The sequence below is a fragment of the Gymnogyps californianus genome, chromosome 9 (assembly GCF_018139145.2).
Source record: "Gymnogyps californianus isolate 813 chromosome 9, ASM1813914v2, whole genome shotgun sequence".
Lineage (NCBI taxonomy): Eukaryota > Metazoa > Chordata > Aves > Accipitriformes > Cathartidae > Gymnogyps > Gymnogyps californianus.
Genome location: NC_059479.1, coordinates 21,728,221 through 21,751,730, shown reverse-complemented (window position 1 = coordinate 21,751,730; position 23,510 = coordinate 21,728,221). Strand labels below are relative to the sequence as shown.

The window sequence follows — 23,510 nt, the reverse complement described above, 5'->3', positions numbered from 1 at the left end:
TTATTTTCCAACTGTTACTCTACAATGATGCAAAACACCATTAATCAAACTTTGCTTTCTTAAAGGGCTCTAAATCCAAAGAAGCATAGCACCTGTGAAAAGCAACCTTTGCATCCGCAAAGATTAACAACCCTCCAAAAACTAAACTGCAGGAAAACTTAGGGAAGAAGTGGGTCAGCATCAAGTTGGCAGGAAAAAGGAAGAACATTATGTTTAATTTAAAATCTGGGTGGGTTTTTTGGTGGGTTTGGGAGTGGGGTTTTTTTTGGTGGTCTGTTAGGCTTTTGGGGGTTTTTTTTGTAAGAAACTACAAACAACAATCATCTCATTTTGCATTTAGTGTCTGCCTACGAGGGCTTTTCGGGAAAGCCAAAATGCAACTATGTCCCTTCTGCTATCTTCATAAACATATTGCTGTTTAATTCATTTTTTGTTTAGATGCAGCTTCGCAAACTACTGAACTGTTGGCTCACATACAGTGAAGTCATGTACAGAAAGTTCTATGAAACACCATTAGAAGCAAACAAATAGGAAACAATTTACCTGTCATGGTAATTAAAACAGCAAATAGATTTCCTTTTTTCTAGTTGAAAATTCATTTATTAAAAACACAGGTACTGTTCATGTAATGTGAAAACTACCCTTCCTTTTTAAGTTCTTTAAAACAAAGTGTTCAAATTCAGCAGTTCTGAATTTCTTTCTAATTTCCTAAAGATGTAAGAGACTGATAAAGTAGTTCTGTCTTGGCAAGAAGAATAATTATTACTATCCAACCTGCTATGAAAGCAGTAAGCAATGTGAGATTTCTGTTAACTGACACCAGCTGCACTAAGGCTACAAGGGTCTTGCGAGGCACCCAGATCATCTACTTGTTTTTTAAAATGTATACTACAATGCTGCAAGTCTTCAGTCATCTCTAGTGCATAACCATGAGCTGACAAATTTGAGTTCACTACACACCTACTGCTTAAAACCAACTTCTGCTAAATAGTACCTGGGCAGCCAAAGAGAGGAACAGGCTTTTGAAAGCTGTGCTGCAAGGAAATACCTGCCAGAAGTACAGACTAGAGCTTCTCAAGCCTCTCCATTTACAGTGACATCCTTTTTTCCACAAGGGACAAGCTGCACAAACCGAAATGGGTGCTTCCAAATCAGTATCAGAAAACCTAACTGGCTGCAAACATTTAAATGTATAATTACCTACTTATGAATATTTTCACTTCTACATGACTAAATGTTACCCAAATCTTACAAATTTCCTCTATTAGTATATTAATAACTTGTGTAGATGAACATCTTTTGCACACCTGATGACTGACAAAATCCTGTACCAGCAGACAGCATTAAGTTTTCAGTCACTGGCATAATTTTCTGCTCATCACTGCTTCCATCACCTGTTGAATTCTGTTCATCATTTTCTTCCTTATCAGATGAGGAAGAGGAAGTGACAACCACCTTCTTTTTTGACAATTTCTTTTTTAAGTTAGTCTTTTTACTTTCTTTCATTGATCCTCTTTTAATTTTTTTCTTACTGTCTTCGTAAGACTCCTCATCAGAAGAGGACAATGAGTCATTCTGTTCTTTCCTAGAAATTTTCTTTTTGTGACTTATTTTTTTCTTTTCTTTAGTTTCAGTTTGTTTTTTACTCTGCACAGCATCTTCAGAAGAACTCTCCTCTTTTAGGGGAGATTTCTCAGCATCAGAGGATACATCAATCTGTACTCTTTTAGATACTCTCTCTCTTAAATTCCTCCTTTTCTCTTCTTTAAACACTGGTTCATTTTTAGTTTTGTCATTTTCAGAAGAATTGCAACTTCCTTTATCTGGAGATGACTTTTCAACATCAGAGGAGGAATCATCTTGTTCCTTCTTGTAACTTTTCTTTTTCAATTTTTCAGATTTCTTCGTTTTGCTTTCTGATCCTTTTTTGTTCTTGAATCCATCTTTTGAAGAATCAAAATTGTGCTCTTTCTTTGCAGATTTCTCAGTACTCTCTGATGAAGAATCTTCCTGCGTCTTTTTCTTTTTCAAATCCTTGCTCTTCTTAACTTCAGTTAGCTTTACACCTTTAGGACAACTCTCCTCTTTCTCCAGTAAAGACTTCTCAACATCAGAAGACTCATCGTGCTTTCCCTTCAGAGCTTTTTCTTTTAAGTCTCTGTTTATCCTTTCCTTCGCAGCTGACCCCTTACCAATTTTTTTATCTTTAGAAGAATGATTAATCTCCTTCTCTGCAGAAGACTTTTCAGCATCGTCATCTCCAGAAGATTTCTCTCTCGGTTTCTTCAAATTTATCTTTCTCTTACTACTTACTTTTTTCCTCTGCTCTTCTTCAGAGGAATCATAACTATCTTCTTTTCGTGAGTATTTTTTCTTAGCTTTTTTTGCAGACTCAATTTTACTCAAGATTTTTATTTCTTTTTCTAACTCAGAATCATAGTTTGAAGAATCTGAATAGTTTTGCCGTTTCTTTTTAGCAGCAGCGGAATTTTTAGCTGATTTGCCTCTTTTAGCATCTAAGTCTGAACCAGAACTGGAACTTTTTCTTTTTCGTTTTCCATTTTCATCCTTTACTAGTTGATTCTTTAGAAAATCTAAAGTCTTCTGATCATTTGTTGGTGCTTCACTATTGCTATCAATATCTGAAGAACTGCGACTCATCATAGCTACTTCTTTAAGAACAGCTGGCATCTCATCAGAATCTGAGCTATGATCTAATACATATGGCTTTTTTGATTTAGAAAGTTTATTAGGGCTAGGACCATCAACAGTACTGTCAGAAGAATTTCTTTTATCATTTTTCCTCCTTGGTTGCTTCGATGATTTTCTCTTACGTTTTTCATTACACGTATCATTGCTATCTTCTTCTGAATTTGATGTTAAAGGACTGATGTCTGTTTGGCGCCTCAGAGGTGTCGTCTTCACACGCGGTGATCTCCTGAGATCAGATTCCTCTACAAGTGAGACAGTTTCATTCTCCGTGGAAGGTTCACTGCCAGCATTATGATTTTGTTTTACAGAATCACAGTTTTCTGCTCTAGGTATTACATCAACATCCTTACTTCCCTTTTCTAGACTGCCGTCTTGATCTTCAGTTTTAACTGTAGACTCTGAAAGGGAAACAGGAGTCAGTTTTACAATCAATTCTTTTGTTCCTTTAGCTGATGATTTTAACTTAGTACCACCTTTGGTATCTTTCATAGGAACGTTCAATTTTGTATTTGAATTTACAGTCTCATCTGTTCCTGTATTTCCATTGTCTTGCTCATCTGATGTAATCTGAATCTCCATAGCAGATTCTAGAGTCTCAAAAATATCTTCAGGAACAGATGAGGGAATGGACACTATATCCATGTCTAAAGCCTCTGTACTATTAGGTTCATACTGAGGTTCTTCATTTCTGCCAGACCTTTTATCTTCACCAGAAGTACGCTTGTTATCTGTTTGTTCCACTGTTGGAACACTTTGATCCATGGGCTCACTGTCAGACCGTTCTGATACAACTTTTTTCTGTGTCTTTACGGTGTCATCCTCCTTTAATGCCACATGTTCCTTCCCTTCATCTTTTTTCACATCATTTTTTTCTGATCTAACATCATTTTTTTTCTCTTTGGTATTCTTATCTTTGATTTTAACATTCAAAGCTTGAATCTCCAGGTTCAGACCTTCTTCTAGTGCCAGATGAGCTTTTTTCATGTCACTCAACACAGACTTAAAAGCTTTTAGCTGACAAAGTTGCACAGTTGGGCTTATTTCTACATTTTCTGCAGCGTTTTTCAAAAAGCTTACAAAGCTAGAATTCAGATTTGCTGTAGTTTCAACCAGCTTTTTTGTTTTCTTAAGTAAGTCTTTTGGCACCATTAGTGCTTTATAAGAATACGTTAGTGAACCTGAATATGAATCATCTAGTTTTTTTTCTTCACCATTACAATTTGAATTATTTCTCTTTGGAGAAAACTTGACTGTATGATCATATATTTTACTTTTTTCACTTTCAACTCTGATCTTTTTTTTGTTTTGTTGCAGTAACTGTTCTAAATTTTCAAAGACACTGTCACATGCAGTGACCAAGTCCAACAAAGGCTCTGGATGGCAAATATAGCAGTGCCACTGGTTATTTTCATCCAGTATAGTCGATAGCTCCTTTCGACCCAGGTTGCGCAAAATGCACTTTTTACAGAAGGCGTTATGGCAAAAGTCACAGCAAATCAAATTTCCACCTTCAGCACACCACCTGAAATGAGACATAAGAAATATAAGAGTCTTATCTCCGTAACAACAAGGTGACAAATTTGAGAAGTCTATTTTTCACTATTTGATGAATTTGCATTTAAAATTTTGTATTTAAAAAATTCAGGTGATAAACAGACATCCATTAATTGAAAACATTATTAAAAGCATGACTGAAAAGCACTCAATTGAGAATTGGAAAGTCAGAAAAACAAGGTATTAGATTAACAGTTCACAAAGCTGAAATGGTCAGTAATATCCAAACACAATTTCAGCAGCAATTTTAAATAAGAGAAAAAAATTAATGAAATTTTATTTTCCATGTTTCTTCTAAGAATTTTTTTTAAAAAAGTTATTTCTTTTATTTTACAGCAAAACGCATTAGCTTAAGTCTTTCTAGCCTTAACTTGTATATTACTACTGCAGGCACATGGGGGGGGGGGGGAAGGTTTTTGATCTATGTCTAGATTGCATAGTGTTTGACGAAGACCTGAAAAGTGGCTGACAAGTAAGCTCATAGGCATCACAGACCGCACAATTTTCACTGGATTACACATTTAGATATTTGATGTAAGTGCAGAGAAGTACTTTAGTATTTCAAAAGTGGGAGATGCATCTGGAAAAGTAAGTTTCTGTGGCTCACAAGGTTTAGAATGTCAGATTCTATCCCCACCTTTAAAGTATTTGTAAGGTGGCATGCTTTTCAGTTAAAAATGTGATGTCTTACAAGTGTTTGCTATTGGCTCTCTTTATAAAAGGTTTTCCTGTTAATGACTAAAACAACAATCAAATATTTACAAAAACCCTGGGGTTGAGCATTTCTTGGCAAGAAACAACTGTCGATTAAGCTCTTACGTACTGGTCTTTATCTGTCAATAATTTCATTATTGCAAGAAAAAAAACCCAAACCAAAACAGAAGAGCTATGGGTGTTATTTCAGTTTTTGTACACTTACCTACACTGTTCATCCATTCCATCTGAATCACGGCTAATGTCATCACTCATGTAATACTTGTAGCAAGTCTGTAAAGAAAGAGATAGGACAAGGAATTTTTTATTAAATCTCAACTGGACTTCAGTAATTCATATGATTTCAGTAGGTTTTAGAAGCAAGCCATTAAAAGCAGCAGCTGCAAAGTCTTCAGCATTCTAATCCTTTTACATTTGTGTTAATCTAAAAAATATCTTCCATAGATACAACAGGTCCTAAACCATGACTTCTTATTTAGATGGCTCAAGGTTTGTTTGAAAATTAAATAGACTTTTGTTTGATGGCTGTGTATTTGCATATTTTAGAACATCAACTGAATGTTTCTCTTCAAATCTAAGTTTTTTCCACCTATTTCCTAGGTAAATCAACACCACATCTTCCCTGACACAATTAATCTTACATAAATTGCAATTTTCAGCTGTATGCTCCTTATGTTAGCAATTGATCCCATAAGGCTTTAAATAAAAAGGTCTTCAGTATTTATCCTGATGTTAACATCCAAGGCTTCAATTTCCAGGTGCAAACTAAGCATTTTCATTGAAAAATGGGTAACAGTAAGAAAAAAATACACACAACTCAGCTAGTAGTAGCAGTGGCTTCAGTTGCTGAACTCTTTAAACCAAATTTTGAAGGTGTGGGGTTTTTTTTCCAGTTGCTAGCAAAGAAGGTTCTCCCAGACTTGAAGCCCTACTTTGAATAGGGATTAATACAAGCTATTAGCTAAATTCTGTCCTTTTACCCAGTGAATCAGTGAATTCAGAATCCAGAAGAGGCTTCAGCACCTGCATTTAAAACAATGATGCCCCTTTATCTGGAACAGATTTATACACCTGTTCAACTAAACTAAACAAAGAAAAACAAACAAACAAACAACAACAGTAAAGCTGATGTTTAGACACTTAATGGAACATTTATAGTCAAAGGAAAACAGCTTCTCAAGTCTGGGACTGTTTACCTAAGCAGGAGAAAAATAAGGGAAGAACTAGGCACAGAAAGTAATGGAAGAGATGGAGTATGCAGATCAGGGACTTCCATTCCTCGCTCTCATATTAACATAAGGCCACGTTCAATTAAGTAAAGATACAGAAAATTTATGGGAAACAACACGTGATGTAATTATCTAGCAGAGTGCTCACAGTCAAGAGCTGCTATTGAACCCAACACCCTAATCAAGTTTCAAAAATGAACCTGATAACTTGTATGCATCGCAAGAGCATGTACAGCTACATGTTAAGGATTTTCAAGTCTAGGAACAAGAGTTAGGATTCCAATGAAGATTGAAAACAGTCATCTTGCAAGCTGATTTTTCTAAAGCATATTTTATAAAAGAAACAAGCCAGAATGAATAGGAGAAGTGAGCCAGAACATTAGACTAGATGGACATGCCTGAGATAGTATGTCAGCTGAACATGTAACATCAATTGGGAATTGGGGGAGAAGCAGGAGGAGGGAAGAGAAGGGGAATGCTAAATGTGCATTGTAACACAAATCTGTATCTTTCTCTTTCAAGATATCTTTATAAATATAGACTCTCTACAACTATAGAGACATGCAAGAGAGATATCTCTTTGAAAATTAAACGAGGTCTCCACAACAGGAGGTAGGGATGTTTCCTTCCTCCCCTGTTCCCCACCTCTTCCCATTGTAGGCAACTTAGGACCTAACTGAAGCCACCACGAAACCATGTAGCTGAAGACCCAGATGCTGGTTTTGGGTTATGGACTAGACCATCATTACAGAGGCTGCCATAAATTAAAACAGTCCAGGAGCTGTACGCAAGTGAAATGGAGATGGCTTGGAAGCTACTTTTCCGCTTCTTATTCCGATGTTGTTTTACACACAATGCTTTACCAGGAGATCCAGAATTGAATCTGCTCTTATAATACATTATGAATAGGCAGAAATTTCAGACAGATTATTTAACATAAAAAATTCACTAGAATTATAGCCTTAACACCGTAAAAATAAATTACAAAGAAACCACCAGGAGTTTAAACAGGGTATAAGAAAACAGGAATATAAATTTGTAGGCTGTATTTGCCTTTTTGTCTTCTGCTTTTAGTTTCCTTAATTGTAACAGTTAAGGACTGAAAAGTTTATTGGCTAATAAACAAGAACTACTCCCACAAAAATCCCACCCAAATCAACTAATATGACATTTCAAACAAAAACAAACAGTACAAACTGTAGAACTGTTTACCACATACCTTACAAATAAGAACTTTCAGTGTAGGATGTCTATAGATTGAATCCTTTTGAAAATGGTTCACCTGTTGCCCACAAGCTGTACAGCTTACAATTCCATGTAGTCCTTCCTCTATAGAGAGGATTATAAACCACACGTTAATTGTTGTCATTTTTATTTTTTTTTAAGAAATCTGTAACTACCTATTTCATTTTGTTACAGTATTTTTGCCTGTTAGGTTTTTCATATGCCTTTATTTCTTTACCACCCAGCATTAGAGAAATCCTTCTGTCACCACTCGCCATTTAAAGACTGAAAGAATTTTCCTCTAATTTCTATACTCTGCTTGGGGCCAAGATACAATTTTTCTCCTTTGAGAGATTTAATTTGGATTAACTGATCACCTCATGAGAACCCACCTAAATAAGAGTCATCACTAAAACTCTTTCAAAGCAGCCCTGATGTTCTGTACAACCTTCCTCATTTAATCTGTGTTCCTAAAATACCATTTTAATTCATGTTTGTATTACGGTATTTCTTTCACATACAGTTTTAGTTTCTCAAAGAAAAACATAGGAAACCGTTACAGAAGATGCATGAAATCCTTATAATAGTGCCTGAAAAATCTTTTTTCACTTTTTGTTCCCTTCTTGACGGTGTTTTTTGTTTGTGTTTTTTTTTGAAACTACAATTTTGCTATAATACATATGTTCTCCCCATCTTGACGACTACTCCCACAGTTTGTGTACCATTCTGCTGCTCTATCTACAATTGGTCGTGAAAGTGTTTCTTTAATGTCAATCCCCCAATTCACTTTGAAGGGTGGTGAGCTTGGGGTTGGGAGGCTTGCTACGTGCCAGGTTGTTAAACTGACTCATTAGTACTATCAGACTGTATTGTTTTCAACAGCAGTGATGCTTTCGAGAAAAAGGAAAATCATTTGTGAAAGCTCATACACTCAGTTCATACACTTTCAAAAACGTAATTTGGGATGAAGCAGATAGAGGTTTGATATGGGATCACTTAACTGTGACTTGTCCTTTGTTGTCATGTTCAGTAAGTAGTACACGGAAATTAACTCAAATGGTTAACTTAATGGTTACAGTCTGAGTACAGACTATATATATATTTTTTTTTTTAAATAATCACTACCACAGAATTAGAACCAGGCACCAACACCACAATGTAAAGGAACTGAATGAACATTCTCAAGACACAATACAAGCTACCAGCAATTTGCTATTGAAGCACAAATCTCAAATAGCTTACAGGCCAGTAAGAACAACTAATACACCCTTACAATTCAGTGAAAATAGCAGGTCTGAAATTTTGAATACAAGATTTGTTGTTTTCAACTTCAGTGCATGCATGATTGCATGCACTGCAGAGCTTGTGGACTTGCAAAGCACCTCTTATGACCTCAAAAACAGCTCAAACGCCTGTTTCAAACGCTGCTGGTAAACCTCAAATAAATGCATCCATCATATCGTACTACTTGGAAAAGAATACCACATCCTATTATACCAAGCAGCACAGAAGCCTACCCAGGCTTTGTCAAACATCACAGTCCTTAAACGGGTGTAAGAATCACAGAGGGTAAGAGCCAACTGAGGCAGAACAAGCAATTCACTGTCAAGTCCCAAGCCACTTTCCCCTTCTCTACAACTTTAAGGGGAAGCACTACTGCCTCCTTCCTAAAATCTGCAAGTTGGCACCAGAAAAAAAAAAGAGGATAATTTATGAGGCAAACCTTTGTAAACCATGTTACTACTATGAGTGATGATGATCCAAAGAAATTAAACTACTAATTCATTAATACTGAGAAAATACTTCCTTAAAAAACATTCCTAACTATGAGTTTATTAGCAAAAATACAACCATAACCATTCTGCAGACACAACACTTGAAAATAAGGACTGACACAATGCCTCTTACGGTCTTAGATAAGAGCATTTGGATGCTAGAAAGGCAACAGTTCTATTACTACTACTATTTCTAATATAAACAGGACATATAACTCCTAAAAAAAATGCGAAGACGCACTCTGCAAAGAACAAGACGGACTGGCATTTTTTATTTTATTGTTATTATTTACTTGCACTGTGCATACAATTCAGGATCTCAAGTAGCTGGGACTTCATGCTTACCTGCTTAAACCTGTAATGCTTAACTTTGTACATGCACAGGCTAGGCACCTCATTCTACTAGCAAGAGAAAGGTAAGTGCCATTTCATGTAACTAGACTTGCTGCATGATGGTGTAGAACAAATGGATCTGCACTACCTCTTCTGTCCATGTCACAAAATAAAACTGCTTTGATACATTCCTAATTCAGCTGCTCTTGAGGTAGACTGCAGTCATGTCCCTCGTCTGGCTACCTTTCCTGGTCTGGAAATGGGGACAACACAGGAGCAGGCAGTATCTATTCCATTTCCCTGAAAGTTGACAGGAGCTTAACACATGTTCTGGACAGCTTTAAAATCAAGTCAAAGATTATCAGTAGCGACACAAACATAGCTGAGCTTGCCCTGGATAAAGGTATGGCTTAAACAAACTCTTGACGTCCCTTCCAAAACTATTATGTCAGGCACCAGTACATGAGTAACCAGTCCAGATACACAAAGGAAGGCCTGCAAATTCTCTAGGGATGGAGAAAAAAAGCCGGAAGGGCAGGTCATATGAATTGTCCTGGGGATGCAGACACAGGCCACAAAGCTCAAGCAGAAGAGTCCTATCTTTTTAACGCTATACTCCTGAAGACTTCTGTTGGACCTCTTGTAAAATTGTTACAAACACAAATGGAAAAAGCATTCCTATATGCTGAATAGGACATCTTGCATGAATAGAACAGAACTGACTTTCAAAGATTAATAATTTAGAGAAAACATCCATGCTCAAAATGTGATTAAAATCATGCATGAGCCCATACGTATCCACAAGCACATTTCCACACAGTCACATTTTACTCCTCTTCAACCACAGAAGGAGAAATAGCACTTATTAAATTATATATAATTTAAGAGAGCAAGTATCTCAAATGATACAATGGGAACAATGAAGAGTGTGTACAAGAGCTGTTTGAATATCTTGGGTACTGCTGTAGGTGTGTGAACTAAGATATTGCTAGTAGTATTAACAAAAATATCTGCCTTCTTATTGGCTACTTTATACATAATCCTCCCTCTCCTTTACGTTTTGGAAAAAAAATGCGAGAGACTAATTTCTGTTATGACTATAATCTACCTAACTCCTCAGTTTCAGCAGCAGCTATGGAAAACCAGCTGGCACAGCAGCTTTTCAAAGATAATCCTTAGAAGGGCCCACTGGTAGGGAATTTCCCACAATTTAAAAACAAAACAAAAAAGTCTTTGAATTGTTAGAGGTTTTAGGTTTCTTGTTAGCTCACTGATTGACAATATGCCTATACGTCCCTGCTCAAATATATGGTTGCTTTCTTGGTGAGACAGTGAATGTTCCTGTATCAATGGTGTTCCAATATAATTCCTTAAAAAAGGAATACCTCTAACACCTGATCACAGTCAAGCAACTGTTCTGAATACAAAGCAAGAAGGGTCCATATGGAGTACCTCATGATGCATCCTATAGCTACTGAAAATAAGTTTAATGAGAACTAATCTTAGCTTTCACTGCTGCATTGCAGGGGCAGCAATGGAGGCTAATTTCAGCCTGCTAGAATCCTTAATGAACAAAAAGCCAGAAGAGTGGAGGTATTTTTAGGATAATTTATTAGAAATATGAACAATTTTTAGATGTACCAAATGTGGTCATAAGCAACAATTTAAACCCGTTTTAATAAATGTTTTAAATTGTATTTACCTCCACGCTTTTTGGGAGCTTCAGGTTTCATTTTAACGGTATTTCTGCTTCTAAATTCAGGCCCTTTAAAATCATCTTTGTCTTCATTCAGCACTGGCTCAGGCTGTACAACCACTGTACCTAGAATAATTTTATTTAGAAATTGGAAACCATTACACATCCAAATGAAGTGCAAAAGTCCTGTTTAAATAAAAGCCAACATAGTATCTTAAAAAAAAAGTGCAATCTGTTGACTAAAACTCAACAAAGTTTTGAATGCACAGATGTCCACAGAAAAACAAAACCAAAAACACCACCACACACTTCAAACGACGTCTGTTTTGCAGTTGTAGGACGAAAGCCAAAGACTGAATGGGCCATAAGGAGCAAATTCTGCTCTCTCTGCCCTGATGTAGTATGTGCAGAACAAGACTGTTATACTGCTGGGTGTGTTGCACAGGAATTTGCAGTGCAATGCTACAAATAAAGGACTTTGGTTAGGTCACTTAAATCTATCAAAAGCCTTAGAGTAACTACTCTTTTCTCTCTCTTTTCCCCCTTCTATCCAGTTTCCCTTGTCTTAATTTACTTCAGCATGAAATAAATGGAAAAGCAACAGAATAAAACCTGTTTTGTCTTTAACAAAATTCAGAAATTCACTTTTTTATTTAAACAGAGAAGAGTACTAAACAAAATTATGTGAATGAAAAATCATCTTTCCTACTTAAGAGCTCAGTTTTAATACTTTTGTTGTGAGGACACTGGAAATAATCTAACATTCTGAAAAAATAATTTTGAAGTGATTACTTTAAATACTGCTACTCATGCAGTAAACAGTAGCGGTCCCTCCAATTTTTCCTCTAACTTTCATACGTAAGAAATGGAAGAGATTAATCAACTCACACTATAGTTAAGAAGAGCGGGTTGTAGGCTTATAGTACTAACTGTTTTAAAAGGATGCTTAAAAATAGATCTAATAATGACATTTCTCCCCCAGATTTAGTTTTGGTTTTTTGAATCTAATTGTTAATAACCTCAAAGAGAGAACAGTAAAATAAATAAGACTTGCAAGTGACACAGTTTGAGACTTCTACAAAAGATTAGAAATAAATTATTTCCCCTGTTTCATGTTGGTTTTATACAGATGTCAGTAGACATCTGAAATTAAACCACCAGCACATCCTGGTGTACCCACAGATTAAAGTATGCTGGGTTCAAAACTAAAGGTGCTCGGTTTCCTCTTTCAAATATGCGTGCACGGGGGAGGGTGTATTTGTGCACCAGCATGTATGTTTATATATAAAAGCCAAGAGGACCTAAGACAGACATTTTACTAATACGTGTGCATTCTAGTTAATTATTTATGCTGCATCATAATCTTGGCTAATTTGCTGAATTCAGAAACAAAGACAGACATGAACTACCTTTAGGCAAGCTTTGCATATCAACATCGTTTTCTGAGTTTTCGTTTGAAATATCTTCATTTACAGTTTCATCTAAGATTTGTTCATCATCTGAGCCGACATATTTTGTTACAATTGTAGGTTTCCTGCATAGACAGAAAAAAACCCATACCGTGACCAATATTACATACTGCAATACAGGTAAGCCTGGCACTTTGCAAGCAAAACACCATACTAATGGGGGAAACCTACGTTCTTTTTAAATTCATTTAAGACATTATGAAGTTGGATGCTCTGAGTTATTACAATAAATAAGTTGTAGGCTAATTTTCTTGTTAGGAACAGAAATTCTCCTCACCTATATCAAAAAAATATTTTATTAGTATATCTTTTTATGTTTCACAGGCTTGCTGTATTTTTTTTTTTTTTTTTGGTAAAATCAAGGTTTGCGTGTTTTGAAGAAGGTATGTGGGAAAGTCACACTTCTAGGAAAAAAGCCTAAATGAAAGACAAGTGCATGTCTGCTCAGAAATTTTATGCAGCATTCCAAGTTTAACAGGCAGTGCAAAGAGAACACGCAGATATTAGCAAACGACAAAAAGCAGCTTGGCAGAAAAGATGCTTGGACGGAAATAAAGGAAATGCAGAAAGAAATGAAAAAGCTGAATGTTGAATAAAAGGACGAGTTGCCAGAATTTCACACAAACATAATTTAGAACTGAATCCATTAAAATGAATGAATTGACTATGTCAGGGCGGGGGGGGAAGAATGTTGAGCACAATTTTTAGTCGTCTGAAGGTAATACATGAACTACTGTAGGATACTGTTTTTGTCAGTATCAGGCACAGTATGATAAATGTATGAGTGAAAATACCTTTAGTGATAGACAGGAAGCAAAAAACCAAGACTGTAAAAACAATATAAATGAAGAAGAGTTCAGCAGGACACTGGATTCAGAAGATGAGGGAGAAATTAAAGCCAAATATAAAACCACACTTGCAAATATGGAATCAAGACAACCAGAAAAGGGAGAATATTATTTAATTCCAGTGGACATGATAAAATAAACAAACTTGGATAAAAAGGAGAGTGAAAACAAATACACACTTTTAAAGAGCATTAAGAAGGCAGCTGTTGAAATCATGCACTTAGAAGAGCTCACCTATCTATACAGTATACTAGGATTTTAAAAAAAAAAAAAAAAAAAAAAAATCATGAAGGACGTAACTTGAATGAGCATCAGCCGAGAGCAAAAGGTGAGCAGTTTTACCAGAATAAGCCTGCTGCTACTTAGGTCACAAATAATTTGTCTCCTGTAGGTTCAAACTGGTTCGTAAGCAGTTAACTCCATACTTTTTTAAAATCAAAGAGCAAAAAAGGATTGAGATACAGCAAATGGCAGCTTCTGCACAGGACAACTTAATAACACCTTTTGATTGTACAGTCTCCCAACAGTAAGGTACATAAATCCTTTTTTCCATATGAGCCAATTTACATTTTGGGAAGAATCCTGCATGTAGAAATAGCAAGAGTGAAGGAACAATTGTACAAACACCTTTGTCCTGAAGATACAGGATAATCTTGGTGTCTTTGTTAATAAAAATCAAGCTTTATGATCTTAACCCTTGACCCTGAAAGATAGTTTCAATTTTAAGTGCACTATGAGGCATTTGTTTTACCAGCACTCTGCTAACTTAATGGACTTATACTGGTGTATACTAAAAGTATCTGTCATAGCGCATGGACTTTTTTTATAGTTTCACATGCCAAAAAGTAATTTATTTATTTTTGTTTTCCAAACCAACCTTTTTGAACGTGATGATCCTAAGGATTTCGTTCTTTCTGAAGAACTACTGCCCTAAAAACAAGAAAAAATTAAAAAGTCAACACATTTGTGACCAAGTGACCTGTCAACAAAAACAGTTTCTTACATTAACTTGAACACATCTCAGAAGTCACCAGTGCTCTTACACAAAGAAAAAAAAAAACAGCAGGAAAAAAGTGACACACAATTTCAATAGCCATGACAGTTCAGTTAAACTAAATCTATGGGGTTTCAGATCAGTAGTAAGACTCCAAGAAGTCATTATTCTTTTAAAAACAGATTTAAAAATAGGTGTCACCAAACTCTCATCTAAGTCACTAATGCTCACTAACCTCCCTATGCATGTATCTTGAAAGAAATTAAGAGAGGGCACTGTTCTAAGTTGAGACATTCAGAGAGAAACACAGCACGTATCTCAAGCACTGAGTCTTCACGAAATTCTCTCCTTGCAATTCTCAACTTGCACTACCTGCTGAAAGTTCTCTCAGCTTTCTGGAGAAGGGACTGAGAACGGCTCACGATCACTGGTCGGTCCTAATCATGAACAGTTCTGGGGCCTCCTGCTCTGTGTATCTTCACTGCGATGTTCACTTGCATGATCAGCACATGGAAGAATGGCCTAACTCACACTTACCCACCTGCCTCCACACGGCTGTGCATTTTCACTTTTTTTACAATTCACCAGGATTCCTCACAGCACTTAGTGCTGCAGTAGCTTATGCAGGTCTATGACTATTTTTCACACTACGTGAGGAAACCATCATCTTTTCTGACATACGGATACAGAGGGTTCTTGAAGGCTGGCACTAGGGAGCTATCGCTAGTATGCACCCAAGAATTGCCAGCAGAATGCAGACACTTGTTATCTGGCTCGTATGCCAGAAAGGGCTGGCTGTCTTTACAGGAAAACCGATTTTTCAGAGGTTTGCACATGCATATGATAACTCTGTTTGGGCAGTATCAAATAAATACCTGAATTTACTGCAATAAAGACAAACTAAGGCAGGACCCTGGCACTTGCGCTTTCTCTACATATTAACGTATCATCAACCAGAATGTTTTCAACAGGAGAGTAGATCTTAGTAAGACATACCACATGAAAAATGTCTTTAATGTATATAACACACCATATAGAAGAAATCTGCTCATGTTTAATAAAGATCCTGTATAGCCATCTTTTTTTTCTTTTTTAAAAAAGGAAGCATATTTGCCTAAAAGGACAACTAAGTACCTACTGTTATCTGAGTAACAGGGTGTAAGTGTAAATACAAGGTAGAGGCCAATTCTTTTAAACGAAAAAAAAGTAAGAGCCTGTTTACACATAAGCCAAATAATAAAGATAAAAGAATATTAACCAAATTTCTTTAAAAACTCACTTTGCAATATACTCAATCTGAATTAATTAACAACACTTTGCATTTCTTAACAAAAATGCAATTGCATACCTCAGGTAAGTAAAACCTAACTCTTCAAACTGTGTTAGAGACATTTTTCCCAGGAATTACTGTGCATCAGAAAGACAATGAAGTTGTACAAGTAAATTCGTGTATTTCAATAATTTAGAAATAAGGGGGTGGGGGGAGAAACAGGATTGCTTGCATATGTCTAAATCAAAGTATCATTCAAAATTTAAAATTTAAAAATAAATCTATTTTAAAATATTTTACAGCTCATGTTTCTACTCAGCAGATATGATGACATTTACAGCATGCTTCTGACAATATTCTTTAAGTATTTATTGTAAAAGCAACAAAATGAACTCAGTATTTCCTATACTAGCCATTCTGCACTAGTTACGCAACAAAAATTCAAAAGCATTTTTATTCCTACCTCTTCTCTATTGTTCTCCATTGAAGCTGGACTACTTTTAGGTTCTCTACTTTTACCTGTGGAGAGAAATTAAAGGAATCCACTGAAATGCAAGAAATATCAAAAGTTCTTCACATTGTATGTCATAGCATTGTTTATGTTTTACCCGCGTGAATAAAGATGACTGTGTGACTTTCAGAGACAAACTGTTGCACAACAAACACAGTCCACTGTATGGCATAAATTTTACAGAAATCATTTAGAAAATACCTTCAGTTAAGTCGCTGGTAGGCTGAAAGACAGCCTTCCCATTGGTGCAGAAATACTGAAGAAATGAAAGTGCAACTATATATGCAGAAATAATAGTGCATTTTTTTAATCTCTAAGAAGTTGCTTTAAGTATTTTCTCTTAAACATCTTTACATTAAAAACACAATATTAAATCTGGGATCATGGAACCACATACAAAAATCCCATTTGATACAGGGTATGACAGAGTATTCTCATTTCTCAATCTTGGGAACTGTGGAATATAAAACCTAAAGACATGCAACCTATTAGTATCTGTTCCATCCACCAGTCCAGGTAATGGAAGGGAAAGTTTAAAGTTCAGTGATTCAATGATACTTGTCTGAAGTTGCTCAAAATGCTTAGTAATAGCAGCATTTTAACAAATGCACTACTGAGAAACATGCAAGTAAAGTGGTAGTATAATTACAGGATACATATCATGATCATCTGTGATTTTAACATGAGACTGCTAGCACTGCAGCTTATTATATCCTTAAACTTCAGTTTTGGGAAAAAACAAACAAACGATTTTCTTTTACACTTTAAAAAAAATTACTCTGATGAGAAAATTTAATGCTGGGTATTTGACCTAGGCTGAATTGTTTGGGTAAATGTCAGCCAAGATTATCCAGCCATTTCTGCATGTGAAGCTGGGGGGCGGGGGGAATAAAAAAATGGAAACAGACAAAGTTTTTGGCCCTTTTAAGTACTGAAATTTCTTCTCTGGAATATTAAAGGCATTCCCCTATTCTGAGGAAAGAACCTGAAATTTGGAAGAAGGGTGACATTTCTTCTGGAGACTAGGTGCTGCCCACCTTCTACTCTTGACCAATTTTGCCCAAGTGATAAATCCATGGAAAATACCAGTTTGTACATGCTCGGTAGAGATTTCTTTGCTTCTGGCAGCTACAATCTCTGTAGATTCTGCATTCAGACTGCTAACCAGACTGCACATGCGCTACTCCCAAAAGCAACCGAACATGCTCCACTGCCAGTTTCTACGTGTGACTGGGCTGTACATGCGCCATCCATCCCCATAGAATGACCGAGCATGCTGCATCCCCTCACAGCTCCTAGCGCTGACCCAACTGCACATGCTCCATCCACTTCAGGGCTACGAGAGCGCAGGATTTCCCCTGGGACTGCTGCTCCAGGGCAGGGGCTGGTCACTTGAAACAAGAGCAGGAAGTCAGTCTCTCCTACGCTCTCAGTGATTCTCCTGCTGGCACCCACGCAATGTAGAGGAGGGAGGCATCCAATTCGAATGCAGAGAGGATAAAGAAACATTATTAAGGCTGTAAAATCAAGGACTCAAAAATTAAGAAAAGCCAGAATGAAAGTTACTGGTGCATTTTCACTTTACTTATCATTCCTAGCACATAAGCATTATGGTACAGTTCAGCTCCACAGCAGTGCACAAGATGGAAGTGCTTGGCGAGCAACTGCTTCATATTTTAATTGACCTGTGTGTGTGGCAGGGACATGTTCCAACTCTCGAGCCACACGTAACCATCTTCATCATCATCTCCCTCCTCACAACACTCTACCTAGTAGTTCACATATCCTCCAAATACTGCAACAAAACGAGTTCCATTACTATTAAACCTGATTTGGCCCCTATCATGTCTATCACTTGTACACCGCATGAGCATCCTGTGGATTTAAAGAAAAAAAAAAAAAAAGCACAGTTGCTAAAGACACTATCATTATGCATAGAAAGCTAGGAGGGGAAGTAAATTTGCACAGTGAATTCTGGCATTTCCTAATATTTAAGTGTTTAATTCTTGACTTTTCAACTTTAATATGTTCTTTTTTAAGAAATAAAACCTGAGATCTAAAAAACAACACTGGAACATGTCCGCTATAGATTAGTAAGTGTACCCCTGTTTCAAAGCAAATTTGTGTTTTAAGGCAAGGAGCCAAATTCAACTTCATAACTACACAGGATAAAGGGAAAAGATTTCTTTTTCCCAGTATGCTCCTCAGCAGAATTTCACTTTGAAATGCATCTACATCACAGTTTAGTTTATTATTCTGCTGAAGTATCACATGAATAATTTCTTTTTCCTATGTTAATAGTTCAGTTTGATGCTGACACAAAGAGGTTAGCACCACACGGCAGCAGACTCTCTCTCAAGACAAAACATTAAAAGATAATAACTGCACACCAGAAAACTCACATAAGTTTATTACTTAGGACAACAGGAGTTTGAAAATAAACTCCGTAACACAGCCAACACACTCTCGTTCTCCTGTACTCTATCACTTCAGCACAACTTTTAGCTCATTAAACAGTAGAGACTGAAAGGTTCTGCACCTGTATCCAGTCCTAGTTAAACTAGGAAACAGATTTAACCTAGTTAAATTTGGAAACAAATTTTGTTCAGTACTGTTATGAAATAATTTCACTTTTCATGACTGTAATCAAAACAAAGTGTTTCAAATTCGTTACCTATTTCTAACTTGTAAGTAAAAATTTCTAATACCAAATTTGACATAGTGTACGACTCAAGGTTTTTCAGAAGTATTATTTTGTTTCCAAATGTTTCCAGATTACATGTAGAAATCTTTTTCAAATAATTATGAAAGCATAACCTCCAGAACTTCTTCCACAACTACAAGGACTGCAAAAGCTTTACTTCAGCAGAAAAAACAAGATACTGCACTTACACATTCAGGAAAACTGAACAAGGAACCCCTAGCACAGCCAATACATGCATGTTTGCCATCTCATGTTTCATAGAAGGTAAATTACCAGTAGGATTAGCTTTTTTTCACATTTAGAAAAGATTCAGAACTGAAAGAAATATTGTATCAAAGGCCTATTGTATATTTATTAGGATATCACCACTTAAATCACATTAGGACTTTGCATAACTGTGCCAGTGAAGTGCGATATAGTGAAATAACTACACAAATTTATTTGACTTTAGAATCATATGTACATTGAAAATAAAAACATAAAATGTCTTTTTACCTATGGTTTTGTTTTTAGATAATGCTGGAGGAGAGTTTGCGTCCTCAGATTCTTCCGATGAGTGAGCCAAGAAGTCATGAAGTTTCTGCACCAATGTATTCAACTTGCTTTCACTGTTAAAATAAAACTTGAAGTTACCTATATATCTCACTCTAATTTAGCAAGCTTGAAAGAAATTATGTTTAATCTCAAATAATACACACCTACAAAAGAAACTCAGTTATTGCTTAAACATTTGTTTCTGCAAGAGACTATCAAAGTAAATAAAAACCATACAATTTTGTTAAACCCTGAGTAAAATAATAGGTGCAGCCTTATTGACAAAAAAGCAGTAAGGAATCTGTTAATAGTAATAATAAAAAGCCTATTTTAAATAGTTTTTACTTTTTAAAATTATTTACAAAATTCAAGAAAGTCTGAATGGTAATGCTGCTAATGACAAGAAAATAGCGAAAAATTCATTTAAGATTCTACTTTGTCAGAAGCTGAACAGGTAAAAATAATAAAATCTTTATTTTATTACCAAAAATGTAACCTTTGGGGATATAAAACACTAGAAATAACGGCAAAATTTCACTGACAACCTTAGAAACAAACAGGTCCATTGAGTATGACAGACCTACATGCTTATGCAAAGTTTATATTCAATCAGCCATGTACATATACACCGTGTATCCTGTATTACTTTTGTCAAAAACCAACCATGTAGGATCAGATAATTTCTTGATCTGTTTGTAGGAGTATTCATAATTAATTTATAAAAAATATTACCCTGGGAATTTTCACTAGGCAGTTTTAGACACCAGGAACCGTTAGTCTTGTATATATACTCATTACAGTAAAAAGGCAACACCTTTATCCTATGCTTTTGTTAAAAAGCTACACCGCTTCATAATCTACATGTTAATCCCTCTCCTTTTATGTTGTTTATTTCAGATTTTCTCCTCCCAAAGCTTCTACAATTTCCTGAAACAAGTGCCGCCTTCTAGCTGCAAGCACACTGACTGAGGCCAAGGGCAGTCACCCTTCCAGACCCTCCTGTATCAAAAGTTACCACTCTCAGCTGTTTGTCACTGCTTCCCTCCCACATGCTATCAGTCCTCTAAAATCTGCCAGCTGATATGTCCGAGTCGTCATACCTTATCTGCTACTAGATACCGGGTTTCAAACTGCTGAACTACACTACCCCCTTCATAAGTTAACCCAGTTAAAGCATACAGGCTTCCATCCTTTTTACTTTTTATCTCCTCATTACTTTCAAAATAGTCTTCTGATAGCAAGAAGAAATAAAATTTTCTGTCCCTGTTTTGCAGGTTGTAGGAACTTTTGAATATTTATCAGAAGCTCTATCCACTCACCTTTACCACCTCTACTATTTCTCTGAACACGTCAGTTTATTAACTTCTGACTTTCAATTTAACTGTTATTGCTAAAAAAAAAAAAAAATCACCTGTTTTAAAGAAGGACATGCAGGTGAGTGCTCTCTTGAGCAATGAGTGAAAGGGTATCATCACATTAATGCAAATGACTATTTAAACCAGTGAAAATAACCACATATAAAACAACATAAAACATCAATTTTAAAAAAATAATCTGTCATTTATTTAAATCTTCTGAAGTACTCAAGATAAAACAAAACAGCACTTTGCAATGGAAAGATTTTCTGCATGAGTAAAGGACACTTTTCTTTTGAGACTACATGCATACCATCAATCACTTGAGCAACTTTGAAAGACAGTGTAACAAAGCCTGTTTTACTCTCAAATGTATCTTAAAATTTTTCTCTCAATCTGTCTAAAAGTCTTTCCCTCTAATTACTGGACTCATGCTGCTACACAACTGCCCGTCCCTAAACTTGGGCTTCCCTTTTTGTCACGGATGGAGGGCATATTTGGAATACATTACAGAAGACGATAATGGTACACTTTAGTTTTAACAGATTGCATGCTCCACTTTAGAAAGGAGATTTAATGACAATTTATTCACATTAAGTTTAAAAAAAAATTAGACTTGTTCAGAATTATTTGATAGTAATAGTACATAAAGAGATTTTATATCAATTCCAGATGGTCTGAAGAACTATTGCGGCCCTTCTAAATGTGCTTAAAAGTACATTTTTGGTAGTAAAAATGAAAACAAAAAACCCACATGTGGAATTCTGCTCATTTAGTTTATAACTAACTTGTTTTGGTAAACAGCATTTGTAGAAAAAAAAAGTGGGAACTACAGATGAGTTATATTATTATTGTTCTCAATACAAAACAAGTTCAGAATAGTATGTGTGTGTCTTTGTGACTAACACTTGGAACATTATCTACTACCATTTATTAACTCTTATCCTAACTAGCCTAAACTTATCATTTTCAGAGCAAAATATTCATGCTGACAACCAACCACCAAAAAAAAAAAAATTATCTACAAACTAATACTAAAAAGTCTTCTCAACTTGCTTTTCCTCTTGATTATTTAGCATTTTGTACCATAAGCCTGTATTGAGGAATACCAGGTCAAATGTAAGTAAAGGTGTTACACTTACTATACTTCACCACAAAGAAATTTTAATTTAGGGCAATGCTTTACCTGATATTGTACAAAAGCGATTTTATGTCATGCATTTATAGTTGAGAAAATATTATCTATAATCTTTTTTAAAGCTTCTACTGCAAAATCCGTGTTCTTTGTAATATACTAATAGACTCATCCACTATTAAATTGATCTCAACCTATAAAATGTGTATTTTTTTTTTTAAAAACATAGGAGCCTAAAAATTTAGAACCATCTCAGAAGCACTAAGTGAAGCAAGCAGTCTCCCTCTACCATATAGCAACAGTCCCTACACTATTTACTAGTGTTTTCAGGCTTGCATGTTCTAAGCAAATGGCTTCACCATCAGTCTAGAGCTATTTCAACACCGTTTAGCCTAATTAAAACAGGAATGAAAGGAAAGGCGTCCTACTATTATTGGTTTGGCCATGAACCTGATTTGTGACCTTGGGAAACTATCTTACAAGAATACCACTTCTTACCTAAATTCAGAGCAAGTGCTGTAATCTTAAACAGTAAATGCCTGGCCCTTACTAGGATTAAAAAAGGACATATTAGGCAAACAACGTATTAGGCTAAATGATTCTACAAATCAATAGAATATATAAGAAGAAAATGAAGAGACAAATTGTGTCCTAATCTAGACACAACATACTCAATTCAATCTGGCTGTTGACTGCTATCCCTTTATATGTGCTTACCTGTATCGGGTTTGCGTGGCAAGGTTTTGGTAGCAGGGGGGCTACAGGGGCGGCTTCTGTGAGAAGCTGCCAGAAGCTTCCCCTATGTCCAATGGAGCCAATGCCAGCCGGCTCCAAGACGGACCCGCCGCTGGCCAAGGCCGAGCCCATCAGCAATGGTGGTAGTGCCTCTGGGATAACAGGTTTAAGAAGGGGGGGGGAAAACTGCTGTGGAACAGCAGCTGGGAGAGAGGAATGAGAAGATGTGAGAGGAACAACTCTGCAGACACCAAGGTCAGGGAAGAAGGAGGGGGAGGAGGTGCTCCAGGCGCCGGAGCAGAGATTCCCCTGCAGCCCGTGGGGAAGACCATGGTGAGGCAGGCTGTCCCCCGGCAGCCCATGGAGGTCCACGGTGGAGCAGATCTCCACCTGCAGCCCGTGGAGGACCCCACGCCGGAGCAGGGGGATGAGCCCGAAGGAGGCTGTGACCCCGTGGGAAGCCCGCGCTGGAGCAGGCTCCTGGCAGGAGCTGTGGCCCCGTGGAGAGAGGAGCCCAGGCTGGAGCAGGTTTGCTGGCAGGGCTTGTGACCCCGCGGGGGACCCACGCTGGAGCAGTCTGTTCCTGAAGGACTGCACCCCGTGGGAGGGACCCACGCTGGGGCAGGTCGTGAAGAACTGCAGCCCGTGGGAAGGACTCACATTGGAGAAGTTCGTGGAGGACTGTCTCCCGTGGGAGGGACCCCACACTGGAGCAGGG

The 23,510-nt window shown here is 36.7% G+C and overlaps 1 protein-coding gene and 1 long non-coding RNA gene across 3 annotated transcripts in view; one reads left to right on the top strand and one right to left on the bottom strand.

Annotated features, from left to right (window-relative positions):
* Positions 1-23,510, bottom strand: part of ATRX (ATRX chromatin remodeler) — an 86,104-nt gene that overhangs the window by 54,240 nt on the left and 8,354 nt on the right. For both annotated transcript variants that reach the window (XM_050901632.1, XM_050901633.1), the window contains exons 2-9: positions 19,529-19,641; positions 16,282-16,337; positions 14,432-14,484; positions 12,647-12,771; positions 11,244-11,363; positions 7,429-7,538; positions 5,186-5,253; positions 1,308-4,234 (exon numbers count right to left, since the gene is read on the bottom strand). In XM_050901632.1, the coding sequence (XP_050757589.1) occupies positions 1,308-4,234; positions 5,186-5,253; positions 7,429-7,538; positions 11,244-11,363; positions 12,647-12,771; positions 14,432-14,484; positions 16,282-16,337; positions 19,529-19,641 (3,572 nt within the window). The remainder of the gene's footprint in view (positions 1-1,307; positions 4,235-5,185; positions 5,254-7,428; positions 7,539-11,243; positions 11,364-12,646; positions 12,772-14,431; positions 14,485-16,281; positions 16,338-19,528; positions 19,642-23,510) is intronic.
* LOC127019542 (uncharacterized) lies at positions 12,735-22,251 on the top strand. The gene is made up of 3 exons (XR_007766947.1): positions 12,735-12,826; positions 19,547-19,623; positions 20,465-22,251. It is a non-coding gene; the product is annotated as an uncharacterized LOC127019542 (long non-coding RNA).